The 23,307-nt window shown below is 42.6% G+C and overlaps 1 protein-coding gene across 1 annotated transcript in view; it reads left to right on the top strand.

The window, feature by feature from the left end:
* Positions 1-21,999, top strand: part of RNF11 (ring finger protein 11) — a 33,035-nt gene extending 11,036 nt beyond the window's left edge. The window contains exons 2-3 of the mRNA XM_075097650.1: positions 20,027-20,196; positions 20,778-21,999. Coding sequence (XP_074953751.1) covers positions 20,027-20,196; positions 20,778-20,949 — 342 coding nt within the window. The 3' untranslated portion in view covers positions 20,950-21,999. The remainder of the gene's footprint in view (positions 1-20,026; positions 20,197-20,777) is intronic.
* The last annotated feature ends 1,308 nt before the right edge of the window (positions 22,000-23,307 follow it).

Below are 23,307 nucleotides of genomic sequence, written 5' to 3'. Positions count from 1 at the left end.
TTGTTTTCCTCTATAAACTGCACTCTTGTTCAATGAGAAACCTGGTTTTTTCCTACCTCCCAGAAGCGAACTTTTCCCCAAGAAGCTCTAGATCTAGGTCACCTTGCTGCTTCACCCTATATATAGCTTTTCCTGAAGTGTCTTTATGTAGCTGTCACCTACTCTGAGCTGATAAGCTGAGGAGAAAAGAGCTATAGTTTTAGGCTGAGATAGGAAAGGAGGGGTGTTTTAGCCTTCCTCTTTTTTTGAGGTCTATTAAATACATCCTATGCATATGGCACTATCTGGATTCCAGTGTGGTGAAGGCCAGACTTTCAAACTCCCAGCTTCATGTCTCCATCTTTTCAATGTGCTGTGGCTGAATAATGACCAATTATCTTGGTTAATGAGTGAATTGGATCACGCCTTTGTGCTGGCCGGAGTTCCTGCAGTGGACTCTGAACATGATATCCTGGGGTCAATGTGTTCTTGACTCTGGTCGGATCACGCAGATGGAGATTCCTCCAAGCGGCACTGCTGGCATGCCAGTATTTTTATTGGAAAGTAAAAACTGGGAAAATGGTAGTAACAACTATGTAACTGATGCTAGCAAACAGGATGGTGTTGAGGGATGAGAGAAATGTTTCCACTTCAGGGTTACGAGTCAAACAGTGAAGTGTACTGTAGGCTTGGAGAAATTTGTCCATCCATCTGTCAGCATAAGGCATTTTTATAAATATAGGGAGTTTATCTGAGTCAGTGGATCAGCAACTTGAGCTATTTGGGCTTCTGCAGCCTTTCTGGGGAGAGAGGGGTATCTTCTATGTCCCTAAAAAAAAAAAGTGTTGCTGTCTAACACCACCCCATACTCCTCTCTTGGGGCCACCACACCAGAGACGGGTGCCAGTGGAAACCATCGGTGCCCCTGTGCTGGGATGTGTACGCCTACAGCACGTGGGAAACTGGCATCAATGTTTAACTTGATTTGAGGCTGGATTCTGCTCCAGCACTTACAAATAATGGCTTTGATAGGCACTGCTTGGGAGTGAATGCATCCAAGGCCAAAGGAGAGGCTTGGCAGCTATCTCTGTGTTTAGCAGACCACAAGCTGAAACAAGGTGAAAACATGGCATGTGTTGTGATCCGTCTTGTGTGTGTCCATGTTTATGGTGCAGAGAGGTCCAATTGAATGATCCACTGCTGCCAAAAGGCACTGCTTTTCCCTCCTGTTTTCCACTTCAAGCCATGTGCTCCACAGTCTCTTCTTGGTGGGTTTGGTGCTTATGTGATCCCTCAGTAAGTCAGCTCATACCCTTAAAGTGTCTGAAATGGGTTCTCGCTCTTATTTTCCTCCTGTTAGCTTAGTGAACTGAATTGACTTCTTGGTGAAGATTGGATTTATCTGCACTCGTTGCCATCTGTATATTGCATTTTACTTTGTGACATCCCTGGAAAGGTCCAGATGTGTCAGGTATTAGACGTGCTATTACCCGCAAGTACTACAGGAGTTTTGGCATCTCCATGTTACAATTAAGGATATGCTGGGACTTAGCCTCCCTTGAAATTCATTCTGTGCACGCTCTGGTATGCAGTTATCCTCCCCCTCTACTCTGCCCTAGTGAGGTCACATCAGGAGTACTGTGTCTGGTTCTGGGCTCCCCAGTTCAAGAAGGACAGGGAACTGCTGGAGAGAGTCCAGCAGAGAGCTACAAAGATGATCAGGGCACTGGAGCATCTCTCTTACGAGGAAAGGCTGAGAGATCTGGGTTTGTTTAGCCTGGAGAAGAGAAGACTGAGGGGGATCTTATCAATGCTTATACATAACTGAAGGGTGGGTGTCAAGAGGATGGGTCTGGACTCTTTTCAGCGGTGCCCAACAACAGGACCAGGGGCAGTGGGCACAAATTGAAACACAGGAATTTCTACCTGAATATGAGAAAACACATTTTTCCTGTGGGGGTGACAGAGCAGTGGAAGAGGCTGCCCAGGGGGGTTGTGGCGCCTCCTTCCCTGGAGACATTCAAAACCGGCATGGACGCGTTCCTGTGCCCCCTGCGCTAGGTGTGCCTGTTTAAGCAGAGGGGTTGGACAAGATGATCTCCAGAGGTCCCTTCCAACCCCGACCATTCTGTGATTCTGTCTGATACTGGTTTGGGCAGTGAGTACATTTGGGAATGGTCTGTACATGAAATGGAGCCTGAAGGTGCCATTTCTAACTTCAGTGGGGTAGTGATTTCAGTTGGAGGGATTTTGCTGTTTCAGGACAAATCTCTTATGTAGACAAAGCCTTAGTTCTGTTTTTCTTAAATGTGATCTTTCTGGCTTTAAAAAACAAACAAACAAAACCAACCAAAGAAACAAAACCCGTCAAAAACCCACCAAAAAAACCCCCCAACCCACCAAACAAAGAAAACCCAGCAAAACATAACAATATAAGTCTGTCTACCACAACTGCCATTAAAGATGCTTGGATGCTTTTCCTCACTGTTTTCTTTAAAAAAGATGCCTCATTAATGTTACCTGAGAGTTCATGAGTATATCTGGTAAGTACAGGAATGGGTGACGACTTTCACAGCCTGTTCATGTTGTGCAGCAGACTGTGATATCCCTTGGGACGCAACTGACTACAGTAACATCATTCATCTGCATTGTGGGGTGCTGCTCTGCCTCTTTCCTCACACAAGCCTTCCAGTTATGACTCTGTGGATGGTTTCCAAAGTCTGAACATAACTTGGCAAGCTTTGTCACTGCTGTTAGGAGTTTGATTACCTTTGTGCATATGTATGTGAGGACTGCCAGTGTATGTGCCTTTTATTAAAACAACCTCCCTCTTGTCTAAAACGTTTAGAATTAAGAAATTACATCAGTATGCAAGAGCAGAAGCCTAGCTGGCCACCTCAGTTTGCCTGTCCTGTTCTGTATGTTGCGACTCCTTATTCCAGTTTGGTCTTGCTCAAGAGAGGCTACTTGTTTCCTGTTGGAGTCAGTCTTACTTAAAGCAAATTGAGGGACAAAAACATTGTTTCAGGAACGAAACTTGAGAAGATGATCTTGCTGCTTTTTCATGCATCCATGTATGCAGTGTTACCCACTCTTGTCATTTCCGCAGTAATGCCTCGTTCTCGCATGGCTCGAGCCCTCTTGCTTTTGATAGCTTTCTCTTTGGTTCTCTGAATTCAGAACCAGTTAGCACTGAACAGAAGCAGTAAATACAGTCTTTACTGTTTTTTTGATCTCCTGAGCTAAGTCACATTTTGGCTTAGACACCTACAAAAAAAGGCCCAAAGCTGCAGGAGATGGGGCTGCTGTGGCAGTGAGGGACACTGTTCCTTTGTGGTCACTGGTAAGCAAACAGCTCAGCACATTACTTCTACAGCCTTGCAGTGCCCCACAGCCCCAGTAGTTTTCTGAATGAGATCGCTTGCTGCCACTAATGTTTCCTTGGTTTATTTCACAAAATATGCTGGCCAGGTTTCAGTTCAAATACAGTAACACATTTCAGCTGGTTGGAATATAACTATTTAAATTAGACCAATAACTATTGCCCTTTCTCCCTCAAAAAGACTTAAGTAATGCATCAAACTGAAGTAAGGTACTTTTTTTTTTTAAGAATCCTAGATGCAGAGTGATTACCATGTTCCAGCAATCAAGTGCCTGTATATCAACGTAGAGTGCAGTAATCCCATGTATACCTGGTCACTGATGGTCTTACATTTTGCTTGCCACAGGCCAAATCTTCATCAGTGGTGCAGCTGCCTGGGGCTACGCAAGTGACACAAGTGGGTTCGTAAGACTGGGGATTTCTGTATGTGGTAAAACTTCCAGCTAGCATACAGTCAGCAGGATGACCTTATAAATGTATTTTTTCAGCCCCGCCTTCACTCCTGCTTCTACCTGTGGAGTGTGCTTCGGGAAATGGGGTTTGGCCAAGAAACCCTGTGCTTCCACTGTAGGTGTTTTCTACCAGTGGGCTGTCAAACCTGGCAGAGATCAAACCTGAATTGTTGATGCAAAGTGATTTTGTTTAAAAAAAAAAAAAAATATCACTGTTAAAGCTTTTATTTTGTTAGTGTCTTAGACTTCCAGGTGGATCTACTCATGACAGTGTCTGCAGACATTTATAATAGCCTCATCAAAATAAGGCTCAGATTTAATGAAGCATTATCTTCTGTATTTATTTAAATTAGCTTTGAGTTAAATACAACAAGCATTATTGCTAGTTGTTACTCTGTATCATAGGTTATAACAGCCCTGTTCAGAACAATGTTGGAAATTGCATATTAACAAGCGTGTGAATTGGACTGTTTTCTGGTGCCTGTGAGCAAGGGGATATAGGGACAGTTATGCACATGTTCACTGAAGTTATTTTCAGCAGATGATGTATGATTTTTACAAGGTGCTGGTCAAGAATTGCCCTTACTGCTCCTACAGGGAGCCTCTTTTAATCAACTGAGAACTAAGGCTCTAGAAGCTGTTTCACAACTCTAGATTACTTATGGTGAACTTGCACTTGTTATTCTTGTACCAAAGAGATCTTTAGGCTTTTTTTTGTGATGTTTACTCTCCTGGTTTATTTAAAGATCAGTCCTATATCCCTTTCAGCCTTTGTTTTTCTAGGCTAATGCTTCTATTTTTATTTTGTTTGTTAGTGGATATAATATTCAAGCAACTTAGTTTTCCTGTAAAACAAAATCTGTCTCATCCATAGTCAGTGAAGTTAATTTAAAAAAAATTTAAAAATTGCAATGAATTTTGTCACGGTGACTGATAGTCACCATGGAAGTCATAGACAAGATTTACTTTAAATCTGCAGAACACGCAGCTCAAAAGTCCAAGGGGCAAGCACCTTTTCATGCACTGCTAGCCATTATCCCCTCTCCTTGGAGTAAACAATTCCTTAACATGCTGAAGACCTCACCAGGAACGCAGTGCTACATGAAGTGATACAAAAAAATCGGGACCAGGCCTGTAAGTTATTTCAAGGCTAATTTCTGTATAAAGCTTCAGTGGAGCAAAGAAATTTTTTTAACCTGATCTGCCAGTCTGAAATTGCTCCCTAGGGTACTTGCTGTATGGCTTTCAGCAGATTTCATTTGAGGAACGCCGGACTCATTTTTACCAAAGTTCATGGAGAAAGTCATGCGAAGCCCTTTTCTGCCCCCGAGGAAACATCTAAAGCTGCCCATCTCCCAAAACGATTGGTTTATTTCTGCTTCTACTGTCTGATCCAAAACAACAAATGAAAGAACAACAAATTGTTTGCTGCAGTGATTTCTACTAGTGTCTTTACTGCAGTGGAGATGTGCCTATAGGAAAGGAGGTCTCCCAGATAAAGACAGGAATTCAGACTCATCTTGTTACTGTGTCTATTTGGTTCAGAGATTACTCAGCAAGTCTTTTGGTGTCCCCAGGGAAGCACCTTCACTTATCTGCAGTGGCGCATAAGGGTACAAAGTGTAGTCCTGTAGGTCCTGGGATGTGTAGGAGCAGCAGTAAATGCCATCTGCTTCCTAGGCTATTCTCTGGTGCACCCACTACCTCTGAGATGATTTGAGAGGTGTCCTTTTGAGGACTCTATGGTAAGCTAAAAAGTCTTGAAACATAACTAAAATATTTCTCTAGTAATTGAGTGGTGATACTTCTGCTTATGGAGTTAAAACACAAGCAAGAAGCTTCCCATCATCTTTTTCTCTTCTCTTCAAGCCTGTCTAGCTATTAACAGTTACCTCTGTAGTTACATATTAATGACTTCCAAAGTAACAAAGTGTATTTTAGACTAAATGTTATAAATTAAACCTAGAAAGCTCCCAGGGTTTTCCTGATAGCTCATTTGCTGTTGCTGTGTGTATTTTTTTGATGTGATAACATATCAAATACCTCCAGCTTTACTGTCTCAAAGCTTTCCAGCTGTAGCTCAGTGTTACTCCATTTACAGTGCTTTATTGGGACTGTGGTTTGTCTGTGTTAGTATAAACTGGCAAAACTTATTTTAGTGATAGTGTGGGTTGTAGTAGGACATAATTATTCTACTCCAAATATTAAGTCAGGAGAATAAGGTAAGTAAAAGTATTTCTTTGTAACTTCATAAAGCCTGAAAGAGTGTCAGTAATATGATGTTAATGCCATTAGGTTTTCGTTTCTGCCTCTGAGGGGCAGCGAAAGTAGCACGTACCTCACCTATGGTAAAGTTAGGCTTCAGTGCAGGGCCTGAGCAGTTTCCTTGCACCCATGTGTCTGAATCATGGTATTTGACAGTCGCAGGTAATGTTCTTGGCAAGTTAGTGCTTTTACATTTGCACAGGTAACTTTTGTGTTTCCATGTGATCTTCTTAACTCCAGCCCTAAAACCGCATCATATCTGTCACTGTGTTAGGTGTTCAGGGTTTCTGGTGTGCTTCACACAACATGAAACATCCCTCGTTGCATACGGATGAGCTAAGGCTGGAGATCTCCAGGCTTTGCAGCTGCTCTCATACGGGTGTGTCGGGGTGAAACGGGCCTTTGTCTTCCAACCAGTCAGTACATACTCAGAAAAATGACCTCTCTGTGTTGACATCCCTCCTCTCAGTTTTCTGTTGTTCTGGGATTTTGTAGCAGCCTGAGCCTTCATTCAGGCAAGTACTTAAGTAGGTGCTCAAGTGCTGCGTCCCTGGTAGTGTGGTGGTGACAAGGTGGTAGCTGGTGGGCCCCCTCCTGCCAGGTTCCATCACCGCGGTGGCTGCATGGGTGTGTGCTAAAACAGACCACCCTGTCCCTGGCACTGAAGTGAAAAACCCTCAAGGATCTGTTAAAAAGACTTAGTAAGTGTGCTACTGGGGCAGTAGCGGGGACATCTGTAGGGCACGTGAGCAGCTAGATTTTATTATCTGATACTTGCAATCAGCAGGAGAAACCCATTGTGGAAAACAAGTTTTCCTTCAGAAAGCCAGTTTCAGTGTAAACAAAGCTCTTGCCACCTTCCATGAGAGCAGGGGTAAGCAGGGGAATGGCCTGACTAGAGGTTTTTCTTCATCCTGTCAGGGCTTAACAAGGTGAGATGGGAGCTGTGGTGGCTGCAGAGGCTGGGCCAGGCACCATGCTCCCCTTCTCCCCCCCCTCACCCTTGCAGAGCTCTGGACCTGCTTCAGTTCCCCCTTCAAACCACCTATTTCGAAAGCACCTGTGCTGAAATGAACCCCAGTATTTTTGGTGTAAAACCAGCACAGGTAAGATCTGAAGAAGAGTTTAAAAAAAAAACAAGACTAAAAATACCGATCAGACACACAGTTGCCTATACAGTTAGCGATGGACGTTGTATCTTACTCATCCATGAAGCTGGATGTATGCAGCTTGTCCTGGCTGCACCAGCGACTCGCTGTATGTTTCATACATAGCAGTAAAATGAACATGTTTTCTGGTGACAGATTAAAGAAAAGACTAGATGCTCGTTGAACTGTCTCTATGCATTGAGGACTTTAAGTAGGAAAAACACGTTCGGGAAATATTTTGCTTGTATAACTGACTCCTGAGAGAGCTATTTATGATTTTTCTACCTGTTCTTGGCATAGGCCTTTTTTCTGTTAGAAGAGGTTTGACAGTTGCATGAGATCACACTTGGATTTGTGCCCTGTGAGCTAAAAATGCAGAGTCACTGCTTGCGAGGACAAGACTTTGCTGGAAAAAATAGAAACATTGCCCTTGTGTTCACTGCTAATACTGCATCAGAAAGTGGAGCTTCATCAAGCTTTAGTGTCCCTTAATGTTCATACAGTTGTTCCTTGCTTTTAGATAGAGCACTGCTTTAAAAAAAACCCCAACCAACAGATTTAGTAATAATCTGTTAATACCTGAGACATTCCTGTAAGATTAATAAATGACTGGCTGAGATGAGCTGATAGCCTCAATCAGTGCCTCTGGCTGTTTACTGCTGCTGCTCATTAACTCAGAGTTGAAATAATTAATGTTGTCATCAAAGTACGCTAAACAAATACACACAAAAACTGTGATTTGTCTGTTCGTTCTCACGGAACTGGGAGATGGCAGTGAGTGTGTGCCTGGGAGAGGTGACTGTGGCCGCATGATGCGGCACCCCGGGCTGCGCCCACATCTCTTGTGTACAGCTCAGCAGTTCAGGGAGCTGTCGGTACCCCTGACTCAAACGCCATTTCCAGCTTCAGCTTCAAAATATGGAAGAAACCATCGGTTGCCCAGGATCTGATGGAAGGGAGGAGCTGTTGGCTGGGTGGACAGTGGGGGCATCCTTACCAAGCTGGCGTGGTGTCAACAGCCGGGACAGCTGCACAAAGGCTCGTACTGTGTTTGAGGTGCCCTAATGTATGGTAGGTGTACTGTGTATCCTTCACGTATGTGAGGCTTCATCTGTCTGTGGCTTTCTAGCAGGCTAATGCAGAAACACAGCATTGATTATATACTTTAATTGGCTGCAGGAGCCTCCTGGCCACCTCTGCGCAGCCTGGTCCCCTGCTGCACTGCCGAGGCTGGGGCTTCAAGTCACATACCTGGATCTTAGGGGCATCCACTCTGTTAGAAATTCAGATGCTGTTAAGAAAATAAAAAGGCCTGTGCATCTGAGTGTACCATCAAACTTCCAAGGTGGGGCGGCTTCCTGCTTGAGCAAGCATTCGTAATTGACCATGGTTTTGTTAAAAAGGCAATTAAAATATTTCAAATTGAGTACAAAGTTATGATCAAGCAAAGTATAATGCAGAATCCTGAGTTCTGAAATAAACCCTGCCGTCTTGGGCTGTTTCACTGACACGGTCTCAAAGCAGGTGCCCCGTGCCAGCAGCCTCTTTCCTTCAGTTTTTCTTGCTTTGAGGTGACGTGGGGCTGGTGATGAGCTGTGTCTATCTGCTTTTTGAAGCTCTTCTGCAGTAGGATGTGGACTGTTACCACTTTTCTCCCCCAAGTCATTTACCCGTAGCAGAGCAATCTCTTTTTCTCTCCTTTCTCTATGGTTTGGCAGAGGTTTGCACCGTGTGAGAGTCCCGCTCTGCTGACTCCCTGTTTGCTGCGATGCCCGATGGAAAATTCTCCATCAGGTTTCTGCTTGGCTTACCTTGCTGGGGGAGCCTGTTGCTAGCCTACCTTCCTGGGCTAGTGCAGCTTGGCTGCAGTGCTCTGCCTTGTCAGCCATTCTTCACCCGCTCCCTGGTCAAGGGCAAGGTCGCTGTCAAGGTTTGCAGAAACCCTCTCCTATGTTGCCTCTTCTGTGTGTTTTTGTCGGGTAACAGACTGTGCCTCTATAAAAATAACTACTCTGTCCCTTTTCAAACCTTTTTGGTGCTTGCTTGCAACTGGGTACCTATGGAAAAGTATATTTTGTCACACAGCATAATACGCTGGGGTAGATTATCTGAGATAGCTGCTGTTGACCTGCCTGTTTTCATTATCTTTGTTACCTCTTACCTGAGCCTGCACTGACACCTCCCAGAAGACTCCACATGGGGGATGTTCTCGTACCAGCTGGGGCTGTTGTGTCTATTTAAGTCCTGTTTTAGGAACTTGGTGTATGAGGACTTGCATTTGATATGATGGTTTTGGATGTGTGTTGAAACATACTTTAGGCAGGGCTGTTAAATTGCATTCTGGATAGCCCTCTTTGCCCAAGGAGGATGCCTGCCGTGTCGTTGAACTGTAACGCCCAGGCAACACCATAGCTGAGCCTAGAAATGAGATCATTCGTCACTTGATTTCACAGATTCTTTGATATCCTACTCACACTGTACTTTTTCTAAAATACATTCATAGTTATGCGTAATATTTCTCTGCTCTATGTTATTATGTTCTTATTAGTTCAAACGAGCACATTTAAATATACATATGCACATGTTCTGTTTACACACGGAAGCACAGCCTGTATTTATACTGCAGCAGTCCTCCCCGATGGATTGCTTGTGTCTTGGGTTGATGTGCATTTTCATGTTTACTCCCTGTTTTGGCTTTTTGTCCCCAGCCTTTCCTCTTGGCTAATTAGGTCCAATTTCTGTAATTTTGCTACCTTGTTCATGAAGTACTCAGAAGGGCCGTTTTGCTCTTAGAATTGTCTTCAAGCTGACAAAATTCTTGCCAAAAGATAAATTTTAGCACTCTTGTTATTTAAGTGTTTGGACTCAGTATTTTACAATTGGCTTAAGTCCCTGACAGGGGCACTCCTCCATTTTCCTCTTGGCTGCCTGTTCCCAACTTTTCCAGCAGCTATAGCGATTGCACAGTCGATGGTAATGGCTTGTTTGCTTTTCATGAGGTGAAGAGTCCGTCAGATCAGCGTCCTCACAGCAGCGACTGGAGCCAGTGCAAGGGAGGTGGCAGGACCCATGTTGCAGAGGCAGCGCTGGTTTAGACCAGTTGGAGTCAGCTGCACCCTAATGCCCAAACTCCCCGAAATGGCAGCAGGAGGGAAGCGAGGGCTGCGTGTGCTCAGCATGGCTACGCTGAGTCTGGGGACTCAGTAGCTGGTTCGGAGCGTAATGCACAGTTACTTTGTGCATTATGTTGCCCACCTGAGGTCACCTCTATGCCTATACTCTTTGTAGGGTGCCTGCCTGCCCAGTGATCCATATCAAGCACTGGATGTAAGGGATTTGCATGAACTTGTGCGAGCGCTGCGATGCTTTGGGGGTTATGGGATGGCAGATTTGGGCCAAGTTTATATGTCAGGAGGCAGGAGTGTGTGTCAGCTTAAGCTATTTTTTTTCCTGTCTGCTGTACCCTGAGGTGAGTAAGAGCCTCTGAGTGAGTGGTTTGGGTGGGTGTGCGTGGGGGACGGTGTCCAGTACAAACCACACGTGTCTGAGATCACGGGATGAGCAGAGCAGGTTGTGAGTGAGCCTGTTTGCTGCACTGCGTATGGGACCTGGCATAGCAAGAGTCCAGGCTGGCTGCAGACGTTACGTGTTACCCAGGATGATCAGTACTAGCATTTTTAGCCCTTATGCCTTTGATTTATACTATAAACAAGTTGCACTGATTGATGTTTACCCTTTCCAGAAAGTAAATGCGTGTCTGGAGGAAGTGTGAATGATTCTCCTATTTCTGCGTGGACCATTAGCATTCTGTCAGCTTTCCATCGTAGCTCCAGGGTGCTTCCCCCGTCTCTCCTGCTTGAATGCAGCCTCCAAAGAAGATGTTAACTGCATTTGTTTGTTTGGGGTGTTCTTTTTATTTTTGCTGCCTGTTAGCCAGCAATTCCACAGCAGTGAGTGAATGGGACACAAGTAGGTTCACTCTGTACCTTTCTCCAGAGGAGACAATCTGAAAGATGTATTTGTTTTCAGCGTTTTCCGCTACAGGACCATTTTCTTCTCCCCAAAACTTCAGGTTTTTATTTGTTGTTAAATCTGCTCCTCATTTCTCAAGCAACCGTCTTGCTTGAACCATAAGTGCTGTGTTTAACATAGCCATAGCACTATAATAACTGTCTGCGCTTGCCAGGTGTAAGAAGGGGTTTCTGCAAAGATAACCACTTGGCATAAGTAGGAGAGAACGTGTACCAATAATGCAGATGTTGTGGTTTGCTTATGGGGAAGGATGATCCGCATACATGTGCTGTTCTTCTACCACCAGCTGTAGAAATGACTGCTGGCCCCTTCTGCTAGATCTTCTCCCTACCCAGCTGCTTTGCTTTGTAGTCCTTGGGCTGTACAAGGAGGCTGCATCTTGTGCCTGAGTGTCCTTAATTTAATGTTTAGAGGCAACTCTTCTTTCCTGGCTTTGTTCACTGCAGCAAGCTGACAGAAAAGCATGAATTTTTGTAAATTGTTTATGGATCTTTTCTCTCCCTATATATATATAAAAAACCCTATTAAAATAAACATGCTAGGAGCTGTAATAAGAGGACTTTGTTGTCTGTCAGAAGTTGTGGCCTGATGCTGCAAGTGGGGCTGTCTGCAGAGATGGAGTCAGTTCTCTGGTGAGCAGTTTGGTCTGGGATGTGTTGGTGTATATGTTATCCACTTCCCTGAAGAAATTTGCACCCCGATGTTTGATGGGATCACTGGAGAAAGGAACAAGGACAGCAAAAACCAACACGAAGCTGGTGAACAAGAACTCAGTGGAACCGTACCCAAGGATATGGCCCTTGAGCCAGAGAAACCTGCTGTGCAGCCTGGAAATGTGCAAACTGTCTGGTTGTGTCAGGAGATTGTGCTTCCAGGGATTAATTACTGCCTTTTAATTACTGCTTTTCCCCTACACCTCCTTCTTGCTAATCCTTTGTATTTGGGTTTGCATTGACGGTTAATCAAATTTCAGAGCGGGTGACTCTACAGAGCAGCAGGTGATTTCCATCTGCCGGGTAAGGCTGGGTTTGCACTGGCCAAGCTGAAAAGGGCATTGTCAACTATTTATCTTGGCAGTAGGTAGCCTCTTTGATTTTGTGTGACAGCACAGGTAAGAAGCTTGAAAACGAAGTCCCTTTCTCTAATAGCCCTTGTCACTGTCTAGGAAAGCAGCAGACAGGATGCATTTAGTTTGTACCTCCTGAATTTCTGCCCCAGCCTGATTTTTCAGTAGCAAAACTGAGCTTAGGGGCAAGAGTTGGCAGCCAGGACTCACCATCTTTCATGGTTGCTTATGTTTTCCAACTCTTCAGGTACGTTTATTTCTCAGTAATCTCAATGAAATAATTGTGAAAAATGCAAAGGACAATGTTACAGTTTTAGTAGTAACTTAAATAAGGCTACGCCATCGCTGCAGAACCGCTGTGGCTTTCACCAAAAAACACCTCCCTCTGAAATGATACGTGACTCAAACTGGGTGTTGCTTCTTAATTGCTGTTAGCAGCCGGAGAAGTGCCGTGCAGATTCTGGAGGTTCATCTCCTCTGTTGCAGGCTGTTTCCTTAGTCTCTTATTACACTAATTACTGACCGTATCTACCATGTCCTGTTCCTACGCCAGAACTCTTACTAATCTTCCCTCAAGAGCGCCCTGGTGGGAAGCGTGTATGAACCTGAACACATCCCAGGTGCAGGGGGGGCCCTCGCTGCGTTTTGGAGTGTTGCTCTCCTGCTGGCTGTGGACCACCGAGATGCTAGTGCACATGTTTATTTCTGCATGAAAATTTTCTATTTAATATTTTAATGATAATTGTGATACTAATAAAAATTTAAAGGAGAAGCTGAGATGTGAAATTTTGTACTTTGTGAGTTTGTGTTTTTTTGTCCTTCAATGCTGTCAGTTATCAAGGAATATATCAAAGGAACGTGAAAGTAAAATGGTTTTGTTTAAAATGGTCACAGTTAAAATAAGCCCTCTCCAGCAAGCAGTGGTAGCAGAAAAATCCCTTAATAAATCTTAAAAATGAAGTGTATGTTAATTGGCCTTTAAGTTCCAGATGAATCAAATATACATAAAAAATTTAAATAGTGTGATTAGTCTCCTTAGAGAGGAATGTGGTAATCCTGAGAAATGCCAGGACTCGGAACTGTATTTTAAAGGTGAACGTGTGTTTAGTAAAGCGGTGCAATGAATCCATTTCAGAACATATTATAACTTGTTGGGATGGAACTACTCGGATCTTCACACTTCTCACATGAACAAAGGGAATCGGTCTTCGGCATGCTTGAAAACTTGGTAAAGGATCAGTTACAGTTTTGCTTAATACAGTGTTTATTTAATGTTTAATCTCATTTCTGACTACATTGCTGTTGAGTGAATGGGGTCTGCTACACAAACCCATGCGTTAGATTCCAGCTTGTGCCAGAATGGCTCCTCTTGGCACGGGTGTGTGTCTGATCTGGTTGTCTGTCCCAGGTGTCCCCTCCAAGTGGGAGAGGTGAGAGGAAGGGATTTTTCTTTCAAAAGAACTTTTTAGCATAAGTGTTCAGCTAATGCAGTTATTTACGCTGACTGGCGACTTGGAAGCAGGAATATAAAAGATTGGGTAACAATTTCATTACATGGTATTTTATAGCAACTGGTATTCAGCTTTAGAAATGAACTGTTCCCTTCTGTGTGGCAGAAAAAGGCTTTTATAGTTGGCAGGCTGCTTGTAATATTCTAAGGATTATTAAAGTAAGCTGTAGTTGTCGTATAATGCACATTATAATGGTGAGTGGTTTTACAGTAATATGTCTTCGGGGAGGATATTATTTCAAAATGAATATTCACATATGGATGGAGTTTTGAGTCTTTTCACCCAGATCACAATGGCATTCACAGAAAAGGCTCCTGGACCATCATCCCAGTGAGTTCCTTATGAATAATAAAGTAGCGAGACAAGAAAATTTCATAAAATTCAGCAGGGATTTTGCAAAATAACCAAAAAGCATGATTTTTTTTTTTTTTCTTGCCTCCTGACTCGACATCAATGAACTGAAGTTCTTGTCTAGATGAGTTATTTAGGTTTTCTGCTAAGCATCTCACCTTAGAGGTGAGAAAACTGGGAAGCAGCAAGGCTGAAAGATTTGTACAGTGACGATGTGCGTCATAATAGGCAGCGATATGGTTGTTAGGGCTGCAGAAGGCCAGGCTGCTTTCCAGATCAGTTTGAGGGCTGGTGAGCAGTAAAGCGTATGTGGCCCTGATGCAGCTGTATGTGAACCAGTGCAGCTGCTTTCAGGCAACATGTTTCAAGAAAGACATTTGCATATCGAAGGGATTTCAGAAAAGAGCTGTGGGAAAGGCTGGGGAAATTCAACTTGAACCGTTATATTTGCATTAATTAATTAGGCAGCAACTGCAAGGAGCGTATGCACTATACCTACTGATATTTTTAAAAAGGTGGAAAAGACTTAGGAAAACCATCGCTAGGAAGACATTTGTGTCCTTTGTGGGACTGAATTAAGAGATATGCAGTTGATTTGGTGTTAAAATGCAAATAAATATCCCAGGGTGAGCCAAACTGAGAGCACTGGATTAGATGAGGAAGAAAATTTAGAGATGGAAACCAGACAAAGCAGTCAATAGTGGGAAGCAGGGAGCTGTAGACAGGACCTCGGGGACAGCAGTGAAGCTTTAACCTCTGGAACTAGTAGATGTTATGAATTATTGATCTCACCTTTGACCTTCCTGAAAGGATAATTTGTGCATGTTGGTGCAATTACTAAAAGCAACAACCAAACAAAAGCCCTGAGAACATACTGGTGATATGTGGAGTAGAGGGATCTTAAAATAATCTTTATCCAGGGATTAAGAGTTTCTGATCTAACACTGACCTGTTTTCAGAGTATTACAAATTCAGTGCACTTCTAAAAACAAGATCAAAATGCTGTAAAACAAGAGAAAAGCAGATTTACAGCAGCATAAGTAACCAAGGTAAGTTGCACTGATGAGAAAACTTCAAACTAAAAGTTGTACTTCATGAAACTTCCTTTTTCTAGGCAAGAATCCAAAGCCTGCTTGGGAATCTGCATGCAGAAACACAGTGTCTGGGCCTTTTCTGCCATGTGTGAAAATGTTTATTTTCATTAGAAGTGAAAAATGCAGACCTCCAGATGCTCTCTGTGATATCCTCCCCCCCGCCCCGGAGGGGAAAATGGGTGAGATGGAGACACAAACCCTGCTGTAGTCCTCAAGCCTAAATTAATGCTGTTATTTAAGGGCTGAATAAACATTAGGAACAAATTATTTCTGTGCACAAAAAGCCAGGGAAACTTGTGCTGACACCACCTCCTTTGTGACCAAGAAAAAAGAAAAAAGCTGTGCGTCTCCAGGACTGCAGCCATCTGAGATGTTTCATCATCACTAAATTCATATGGGGGAAAAAACCCAATTGATTAAAGCAAATTAAGTGCCAGAAAGTGATTTTTATGTCATTGCCTGATACTAGTATGTGGTTTTGATTATTTGTTTTGGCCTCTCTTAGGTTTTTTTGCATGGAGGAATAGAGTTAACATGAAATTTCATCTTAGTTTGAAATGTCTGACATCTTCACCAAATGATAAATAACACGGACAGTGGCTAGAAGTTCAGTATTTTGTAATTTTTTCTGCAAAAATATTTTCCATGGTAGATAAGGGAAAAGTGAGACACCAGAGCAATAAATTCATGCTTATCTTTGGAGTAAAACAATAATTACTTGGGTAATAGTGTCTTCTTTTATATATACACATACACGTCAGGGGGCCTCTAGCTACAAGTGTAAACTGAAGTCTTGAATCCTCACATCGTTACCTTTGAACACCGATGCTGAAGTGAGCAGGACCTTGCTTTAATGTGGGCTGATAGAAGTAGCCATTATAAACTGTGAAAGATTTGCAAAGGGGTGATAAACCCACACAGGCAGGGCTGTGCTCTGTCCTTACAGGCAGCTTGAAATTATTGTCAGATGAGCTTAACTTCCAAAAATGCTTCAGAGACTTGGTAGTGGAGGAACCAGAGGATGCAGCTGTCAGTGCGGGGTGGTGGCGGCTGCGTGCAGAGCTAGCCTGGGCACATGCCAGCAGGGCTACTGGGGGCTGAAGGAGCCCAGCTCGGCTGACAGGTGGTACTCACGGTCTAGCTGAGGGAGCACTTCATGCAGTCTGCTCCATCTCTTACTTTGACCCCTCTGGGGATACTGACCATCATTTCGGTGCACTGAGAGAAATCTAGGCTCTTGTATTGTCATGCATAAATATTTTTAGAATCATACAGGTATAAACACACCTTTTTATCTGTCGGAGGGGAGAGGACTGGTTTGAAAAGGTCGTTGTTGGTGTACCCTATAATTTGACTCTCTGCAATGTGCGCAGCTGCGTTCTTCCATTTTACTGCTATGTTTGTATCCAGTGGACTGCTAGCTCTGTTTAGGCAGGCTTTTAATAGTAATCAGGAGGGGAGATTCAAGTGCCACCAGACACCATGTTAAGGAAGTGCCCCAGATTATGGGTATCAAATCGGTCACTTTTTTTTTTTTAACATTAGTACAATTTACGCCTTTTTCACAACAGCTTGGCAGCCACACCAACCCCAGTTTTTTTATATTCACAAGCATGAAGATGTCATGGTGAAAGACAGCACTATTTTCACCCAGAGTTACTAATCTGACAAGAGATTCTTTTCTAGTACGTGAAATTGTAGAAGTCCACAGCTGGCAACTATAAATTCCTGCCCCGATTGGTTATGTCAGACATGTAGCGCAGGGTGGTGGCTCTGCGGTGAGGGAACCTGACACAGGATGCCAAAAGGAGGAGTTTCCATACAGCGCTGGCGGTCGGGAAAGCGTTTGTGCATTTGGCACGGGAAGGGGGCCTGGGGGGTCCATCAGGCCCCTCATCTTCAGGTCTCTGTGGGGAAGACAACACCGATGGGAGTGGGACACTCCAATAATGCAGCAATGGGTTCCCCAAATCCATAGTCCCTCGGTGGTCGCTCATGGCTAGTGCCTGTAGAAGACGAGAACAAGGGAAATGGGTTGCATTCTTGTTTGGCCTATTACAGGCTTAAAAACTTCCAAAACTTAACCAAAGCAGTCATCGGTTGGACAGTGTGACTAATTTATCATGTCAGAGTTTTCCAAATGTGATAATCCTAACTCACAACAGATTCTTACTTAACTGTAGTTTCCTTTTGCTATGTAGTTTCTGCTGAGATGATCAGTTTGCTGTTCTGCTATGGGCATTCACTATCAGTTGTCTGAAAGCAGCAGTGACATCTTGAGAGGGCCTTGGATCTTTTTTCCTCCTCCTGCTTTTGCCTTTCCTTGTATTTCTGCGTTATCACTTGCAGTCATGGCTTTGCCAAGGGGAGCTGTGTCAAATACAGTAGCCTCCCTTCCTTCTGCACTTCTGCACTTAGCACCAACCTCTACCATGCATGCAGTTAGTTATTCTGTTCCTCTCTTTTTCTGAGATGAGGAGGAGGGTGCATCTCTCTCCAAATGCTAAGTGTTCTGTATATCTTTGTAACAAATAAAGGAGCTAGCAGTAATATCTTCTCGTATTGATTTAATAATCTGTCCAAAGTAGTACAGCAAAGCCTTGGGGAAAAAAAAGTTACTGATAGTTTGTGGTGTTAAGTTTTTGAAACATAAAACCAGGCCTGGGCTCTGCCTTGAGCTGATGTATTCAGTGCAGAGGGTCTGCAGCATTTGGAAGGGGAAAAATGCTTTGTTTTGCTGGCACCAAAGGTTGCAGAGCCACTTCATGAATACTGTTATAGCTGACGGGTCATTCCTAGCTTCAGCTGGTGCTTTTCACTATCCAAGCAATGATTAGAGAATACTTTAGATTATTTAAACCATTAAAAGGCAGCTGATCTAGAAGAAATCTGTGATTCTGAGAGATACATTTTAGAGTAGTCAGGAAATTAATCAAACTTACCGAAGCACTAGCACTTTGTCTTTTGAACCTTCTCATCATTCCTCTGAGTTCTGCTCAGAAATCAGAGGGGAGAATCCTAGTGTGGCTAAATTAAGAGAAGGCTGTGAATTTTACCCCACAGCTGAATTGCAAGTGGTAGGCATGGTGTTAAAAGACGAATTGCCAGGCAGACTTGTATTTTTGATTAGCATTTCTCATAAGCAAGGACTTCTGCTGCAGGGTACCCCTGGTGCTGGCCAGTGAGAGGCTGCACACCCCTCGGGCTGCTCTCCCCTCGCCTTCCAGGAGTCCTGTCTGTCCTTCTGCATGCCATGCTTCCAAGCAGTGAAAGAATCATCGCTTTATCAGGTTTTACAAGCACAGTATTACGTGTGTTAAACCCCGTATCTGGACTTTGCCAGGTGTTGGTGTCAGCTGAACCCTGAACACTGCACTAGACCACTGCAGGAGCAGGCCAAAAGGCAAAGAGGGAACAGGAGAGGGGAACGCAGCTGTGTTCCTGTTGCTAGAAATATCTGGAGATGCCACTGTGGTCCATGCTCTGTCAGGACATGCACGTTTCAGAAGGTGGTTGCTCCATCACAGGTGGGAAAGCCCACATCTTCCGTATCAGTGATGAGAGAGGGGAGTTTGCCAATGGGAGCTTTGTCGGAGGTGATGTGTGCTGCATCAGCACTTACTGTGGTGCAGCTGCACACACTCCTGAGTCTGCTTGTTCTGTAGCAATGTCCTCTGAAACATCAGTTTTGCAGTTCTTCAAACAGATGAATTGATGCTATTGTCTTTGATGCACCGGGCTTATTTTCAGAACACATCTCTAAGTTGAATTTTCTTCTGCTGTTTAAGGAGTACAGGCTATTGCAGGAAATAGTCTCCCTGTTAACAGTGGATTTATGGCTACTGACCACTGTTCAAAATGGGTATTTATGTCCAAAAAAGTGCTTTAAAAGCAAGTAAAATAAGTACCATGTTAATACGAATATTAGTGAAAACATCTGATCTAAAATTTGTTAATATGTGGAGGAAGCTTCTGAGAATGTGGCAGAGGAAGGACTGCATAATAAATACCTACACATTGCCATTTTTTTGTTTGGGAAACATGTACTTTAAACATGCAGCTGTTGAAGTCCAGCTTGGGAAAACTTGTAAAATCATATTAATGTATGAGAACAAAACTAAAACTTGGATTGATTACTTAAGCTATTCTTTTCCTTGTCCAGGTGACACTTTTTAAACACACAAGAATTAAATCTACAATTCTGGACTGGAGCTTGTGTGGCCCAGAACAGTTCACATAAATTTTAGTTATTATAGAATCAGTAAAACAGTCCTCTCTAGAACTCTCAAGAATAGGCTCTGTCCTCATCTTTGCAAATAATTCTTCCTAAATGTAAAAAAACACCAAACAAACAAAAAACCTGTACTTTTTATTGCAAATACTGGGATCTCTTCCTCAGCCATCACACTGTTTAATTTGGTATCTTAGCAGTTCACCAGGTGCCTGTAAGGTTTATTTGCCGTTGTCACGTGGCGTTTGTTGTGCATGTATTTCATGGACAAGCGATTCCTGGAGGTAGAAAGCTTTTGCAGAGAACAACCACAAGCAGCTCCTTACTCAAGATACTGGCCTCAACTCTTTATCCCATTCTCAATGTAATTATAGTCCTAAAATTGCAAATTAGGAGTGGGAGATCGTACAAACATTTGTAGGACTAAGAGAGGAAAAGTTAAATACATTGCTTGTCCTGTGCTACACAATGCTAGGAAAGCCTCTGTGGATTTAACAGAAATATTTTAATTTTAGGAGCAGGTCCCCGTTCCTGTTTATCACCCGACTCCTAGCCAGACTCGGCTAGCAACACAGCTGACAGAAGAGGAACAAATCAGAATAGCGCAGAGGATAGGCCTTATTCAGCACCTACCTAAAGGAGTCTATGATCCTGGAAGAGACGGCTCCGAGAAGAAGATCAGAGAGTAAGTTACAGAAACCTAGCTGAACTGACGTGGCTGTTGCATTGGTTTATGATATCACCCTGGGAACCTGACCTTGTCCTGCTGTTTTTGCCTTATTTTCAGGGGCTGTAATTTAATGTAGCTTTCTGAAAAAAATGACCCTGCAGAAGGCTCTTTCTCTATCTTCGCTTGTTTTCTTGTAGAGATGAAACTTACTTTCCTGACCCATGTAATTCATGCCCTTACAGGTTTTTTCCTCTTTATCCTCTCTTCACAGGGAAATAATTTCATGTTACTTCCTCACCTTTATGGCTCCCTTTTAGCATTTTGATTTTATGCACTCTGTAGAGCTGCCCCCGCCATGCCTACAGAAGGCTTCCCGCCCTAACTAACATCGTAACGATGGGCACGTACTATGAAGAAAACACACACACACACAAAAAAATCTAGTGCTTGGTGGAGCCAGCACTGACAGAGCGAAGAACTCCTCACAGCATCTGCAAGTGCTAAAAGTCTGTTTGACTCAAACATGTCCAGGAGTAGGTATCGCACTACTTTTCATTTCCAGCTTAAATATTTTTATGATTTTTTTTCTTCCCCAGATGCGTCATTTGTATGATGGACTTTGTTTATGGGGACCCTATCCGATTTCTGCCGTGCATGCACATTTACCACCTGGACTGTATAGATGACTGGTTGATGAGATCCTTTACCTGTCCATCCTGCATGGAGCCAGTGGATGCAGCACTGCTTTCATCGTATGAGACTAACTGAGCCAGGGTTTCTCCACTGAACCTTCAAGGAGACCATCCACTTTAATGGGTTTGATCCTTTTGTCATTCAGCCCAAAGAGCCAGGAATTAGGATTTAAGATCATGCACAAAGTATACATTTCCTAATAAATAAATAAAAAAAATATTCCTGAATGGCTGCAAATATTTGAAAAAAACATAGTATTTTAGAGACTATAGAAAAGTAGGTTGTTATTTTTAATGTAAAGCCTTGACCCACCATTGTCTTTTAATGTTTGTTCTTACACCCATATATAGGAATTGTGTAAAGTGTTACAGCAACTGTAAATGTTTAAACTGCGTGTATCCAATTTTATTAGCAGCAAGATAAGATTATTTTTTTCTTAAATAAAGTAACCAGTTTTGTTCTGATTCTTTTCACAAGTCCTGGCATTTGGGTCAAGGCTTTATTGAAATCTCCATTTTATAACACTGGCACAAAGAAATAGTTTTAAGCTTGTTTGCACAGTTCTTTCTTTTTTTTTTTTTTTTTTCCATTGGAGATGGAATTCATTGCCTTAGGTCTTTTTAATAGTGTATTGTTATTGTTGGGCTGGCTCTATGCTTGAAAACCAGTTTATTTATAACCTGTTAAAAGTGCTATATTTTGTTTGCAGTTAGGAATATGCAGACTTCAAAGTGATCTCCTAGCTTGTAAGCAAACTGAGATGCATTATCCCTTTTCTACAAGTGATGCAGAATATGAAGATATGAAATAAGTCCTATGGTGAAATGGTTTAATGATTTTTATAACTTGGTTTGTTTTGATGAACAGCAGTCGTTAAACTTTATATGTCACCTTTAACTTGATCAAGTAGGCCAGATGGACAGTAAATAGTTAAGCTACCACGACTTAAAAAAAAAAAGGAAAAAAAAAAATTGGAACTGATGTAGTGTTAGTGTTGATCACTTGTTCTACTTTTTTTCCCCACCCTAAAAATGGTTGTCTTGGATCACAGCAAATGGATACTGCATCTCTCATTCTTGTAGTTCTTAGGTTACCAGAAGTTAAGAATAAACATACTGTATCTCAGTCTCCTGTATTAAATGTATCTGTTAAGCCCTGCTGGCTGATGCATCAGTCCACCAAACAGGTATGGAATCAGGTATGAGAAAAATATATTTTGTTCTGCATGTAAATGCAGAGTTAATATAAACACAGCCTGTCATACTAGCAGTTTTGGGGAGGGAAGTACTGCTATAGCCAGAATGACACAATCAGCTAATTTCTGTAGCAAACAGATTGTGCTTGTTTAGAGATGGTCTAGCAAAGACTGAGGCTGCAAAGACCTTTTATCCACTTAGCATGTTTGGTTTTTTTCTCCCCGCCCCACCTCGCCTGCAATGTAGCCCACCATGACTTTTGTATAAAAGTGCAATGCTAATACATTGGGAAGTCCTGGTCTTGCAAAATGAGACGCAATCTTGAGTTAACCACAACAAATCAGGGAACATTCTTGATTGTTTTTTATCTATAGGTTTCAGTACTTTAAACACAACTTGTTGTATCAAGACTCAAGCACTTTGAACACGTAGTGCATTTACAATATGAGAGTTGTGTGTGTTACGGATAATTTTTGAAGGGTTGGTCAGCGAAGTGTAGAATCACCATGTTGATTTATTTATTATTCCTGCAGATGACAGCAACCTGCTCTCTTAGAGAGGAACCCCAAGTAGCAGTCAAAAGGAGTTGAAAGCAGCCTGCAGTTCTAGAGTCACTCAAATTGCTACGCAGCTATCCGGACACAACTTTTTGCTGAATTCATACACACCTAATTACATGGGTCAAAATCTGGGCAGAGAGATGTGAAGTTGTGCAATATTGTTGTTCCTTTTCATCATTCCATGTGTGTTCCTTTGTGTCCTCCTTCTTGTCTGTTTGTTTTGGGCATGTGGTTTCTCTCTCTCTTTTTTTTTTTTTTTTTTGTAAAACAATGTCCACATTAAGTATTCATTTCTTTATCTTGTTAAAACTGGCAAATGAACAATCTGAAAAACAGCATTGTCATGTTGATATTAGTCTTTTTATTTATTACAAGACTTGATTAAGAAAGATTTGAAAGGAATATGGAGTGGCTGATTACTGAGCTGCATCCTTTTCTAGACACTTTGTATAGTTGAACTTTTAACACTGATATACTTACCGGGCTAAGGGGAAAAATTTACTTTTATTAAAATACTTGTTAAGTAGCAGAAAGGTGTGAAGGGCTAAAGCTAAAGCTGATTACATAAAAACATTCCAGAAAGTTCAAATTCTAGCTTAAAGCAAATGTGTAAATATAACAAATAAATCAAGTGTTTTTCAAGTTTTTAGGCACAGTGCTGTTCTGGATGATTTCTG

Source organism: Phalacrocorax aristotelis, chromosome 6, assembly GCF_949628215.1.
Source record: "Phalacrocorax aristotelis chromosome 6, bGulAri2.1, whole genome shotgun sequence".
NCBI lineage: Eukaryota > Metazoa > Chordata > Aves > Suliformes > Phalacrocoracidae > Phalacrocorax > Phalacrocorax aristotelis.
Note: the sequence above shows the minus strand (reverse complement) of the source record. Positions and strands in the feature narration are given on the sequence as shown.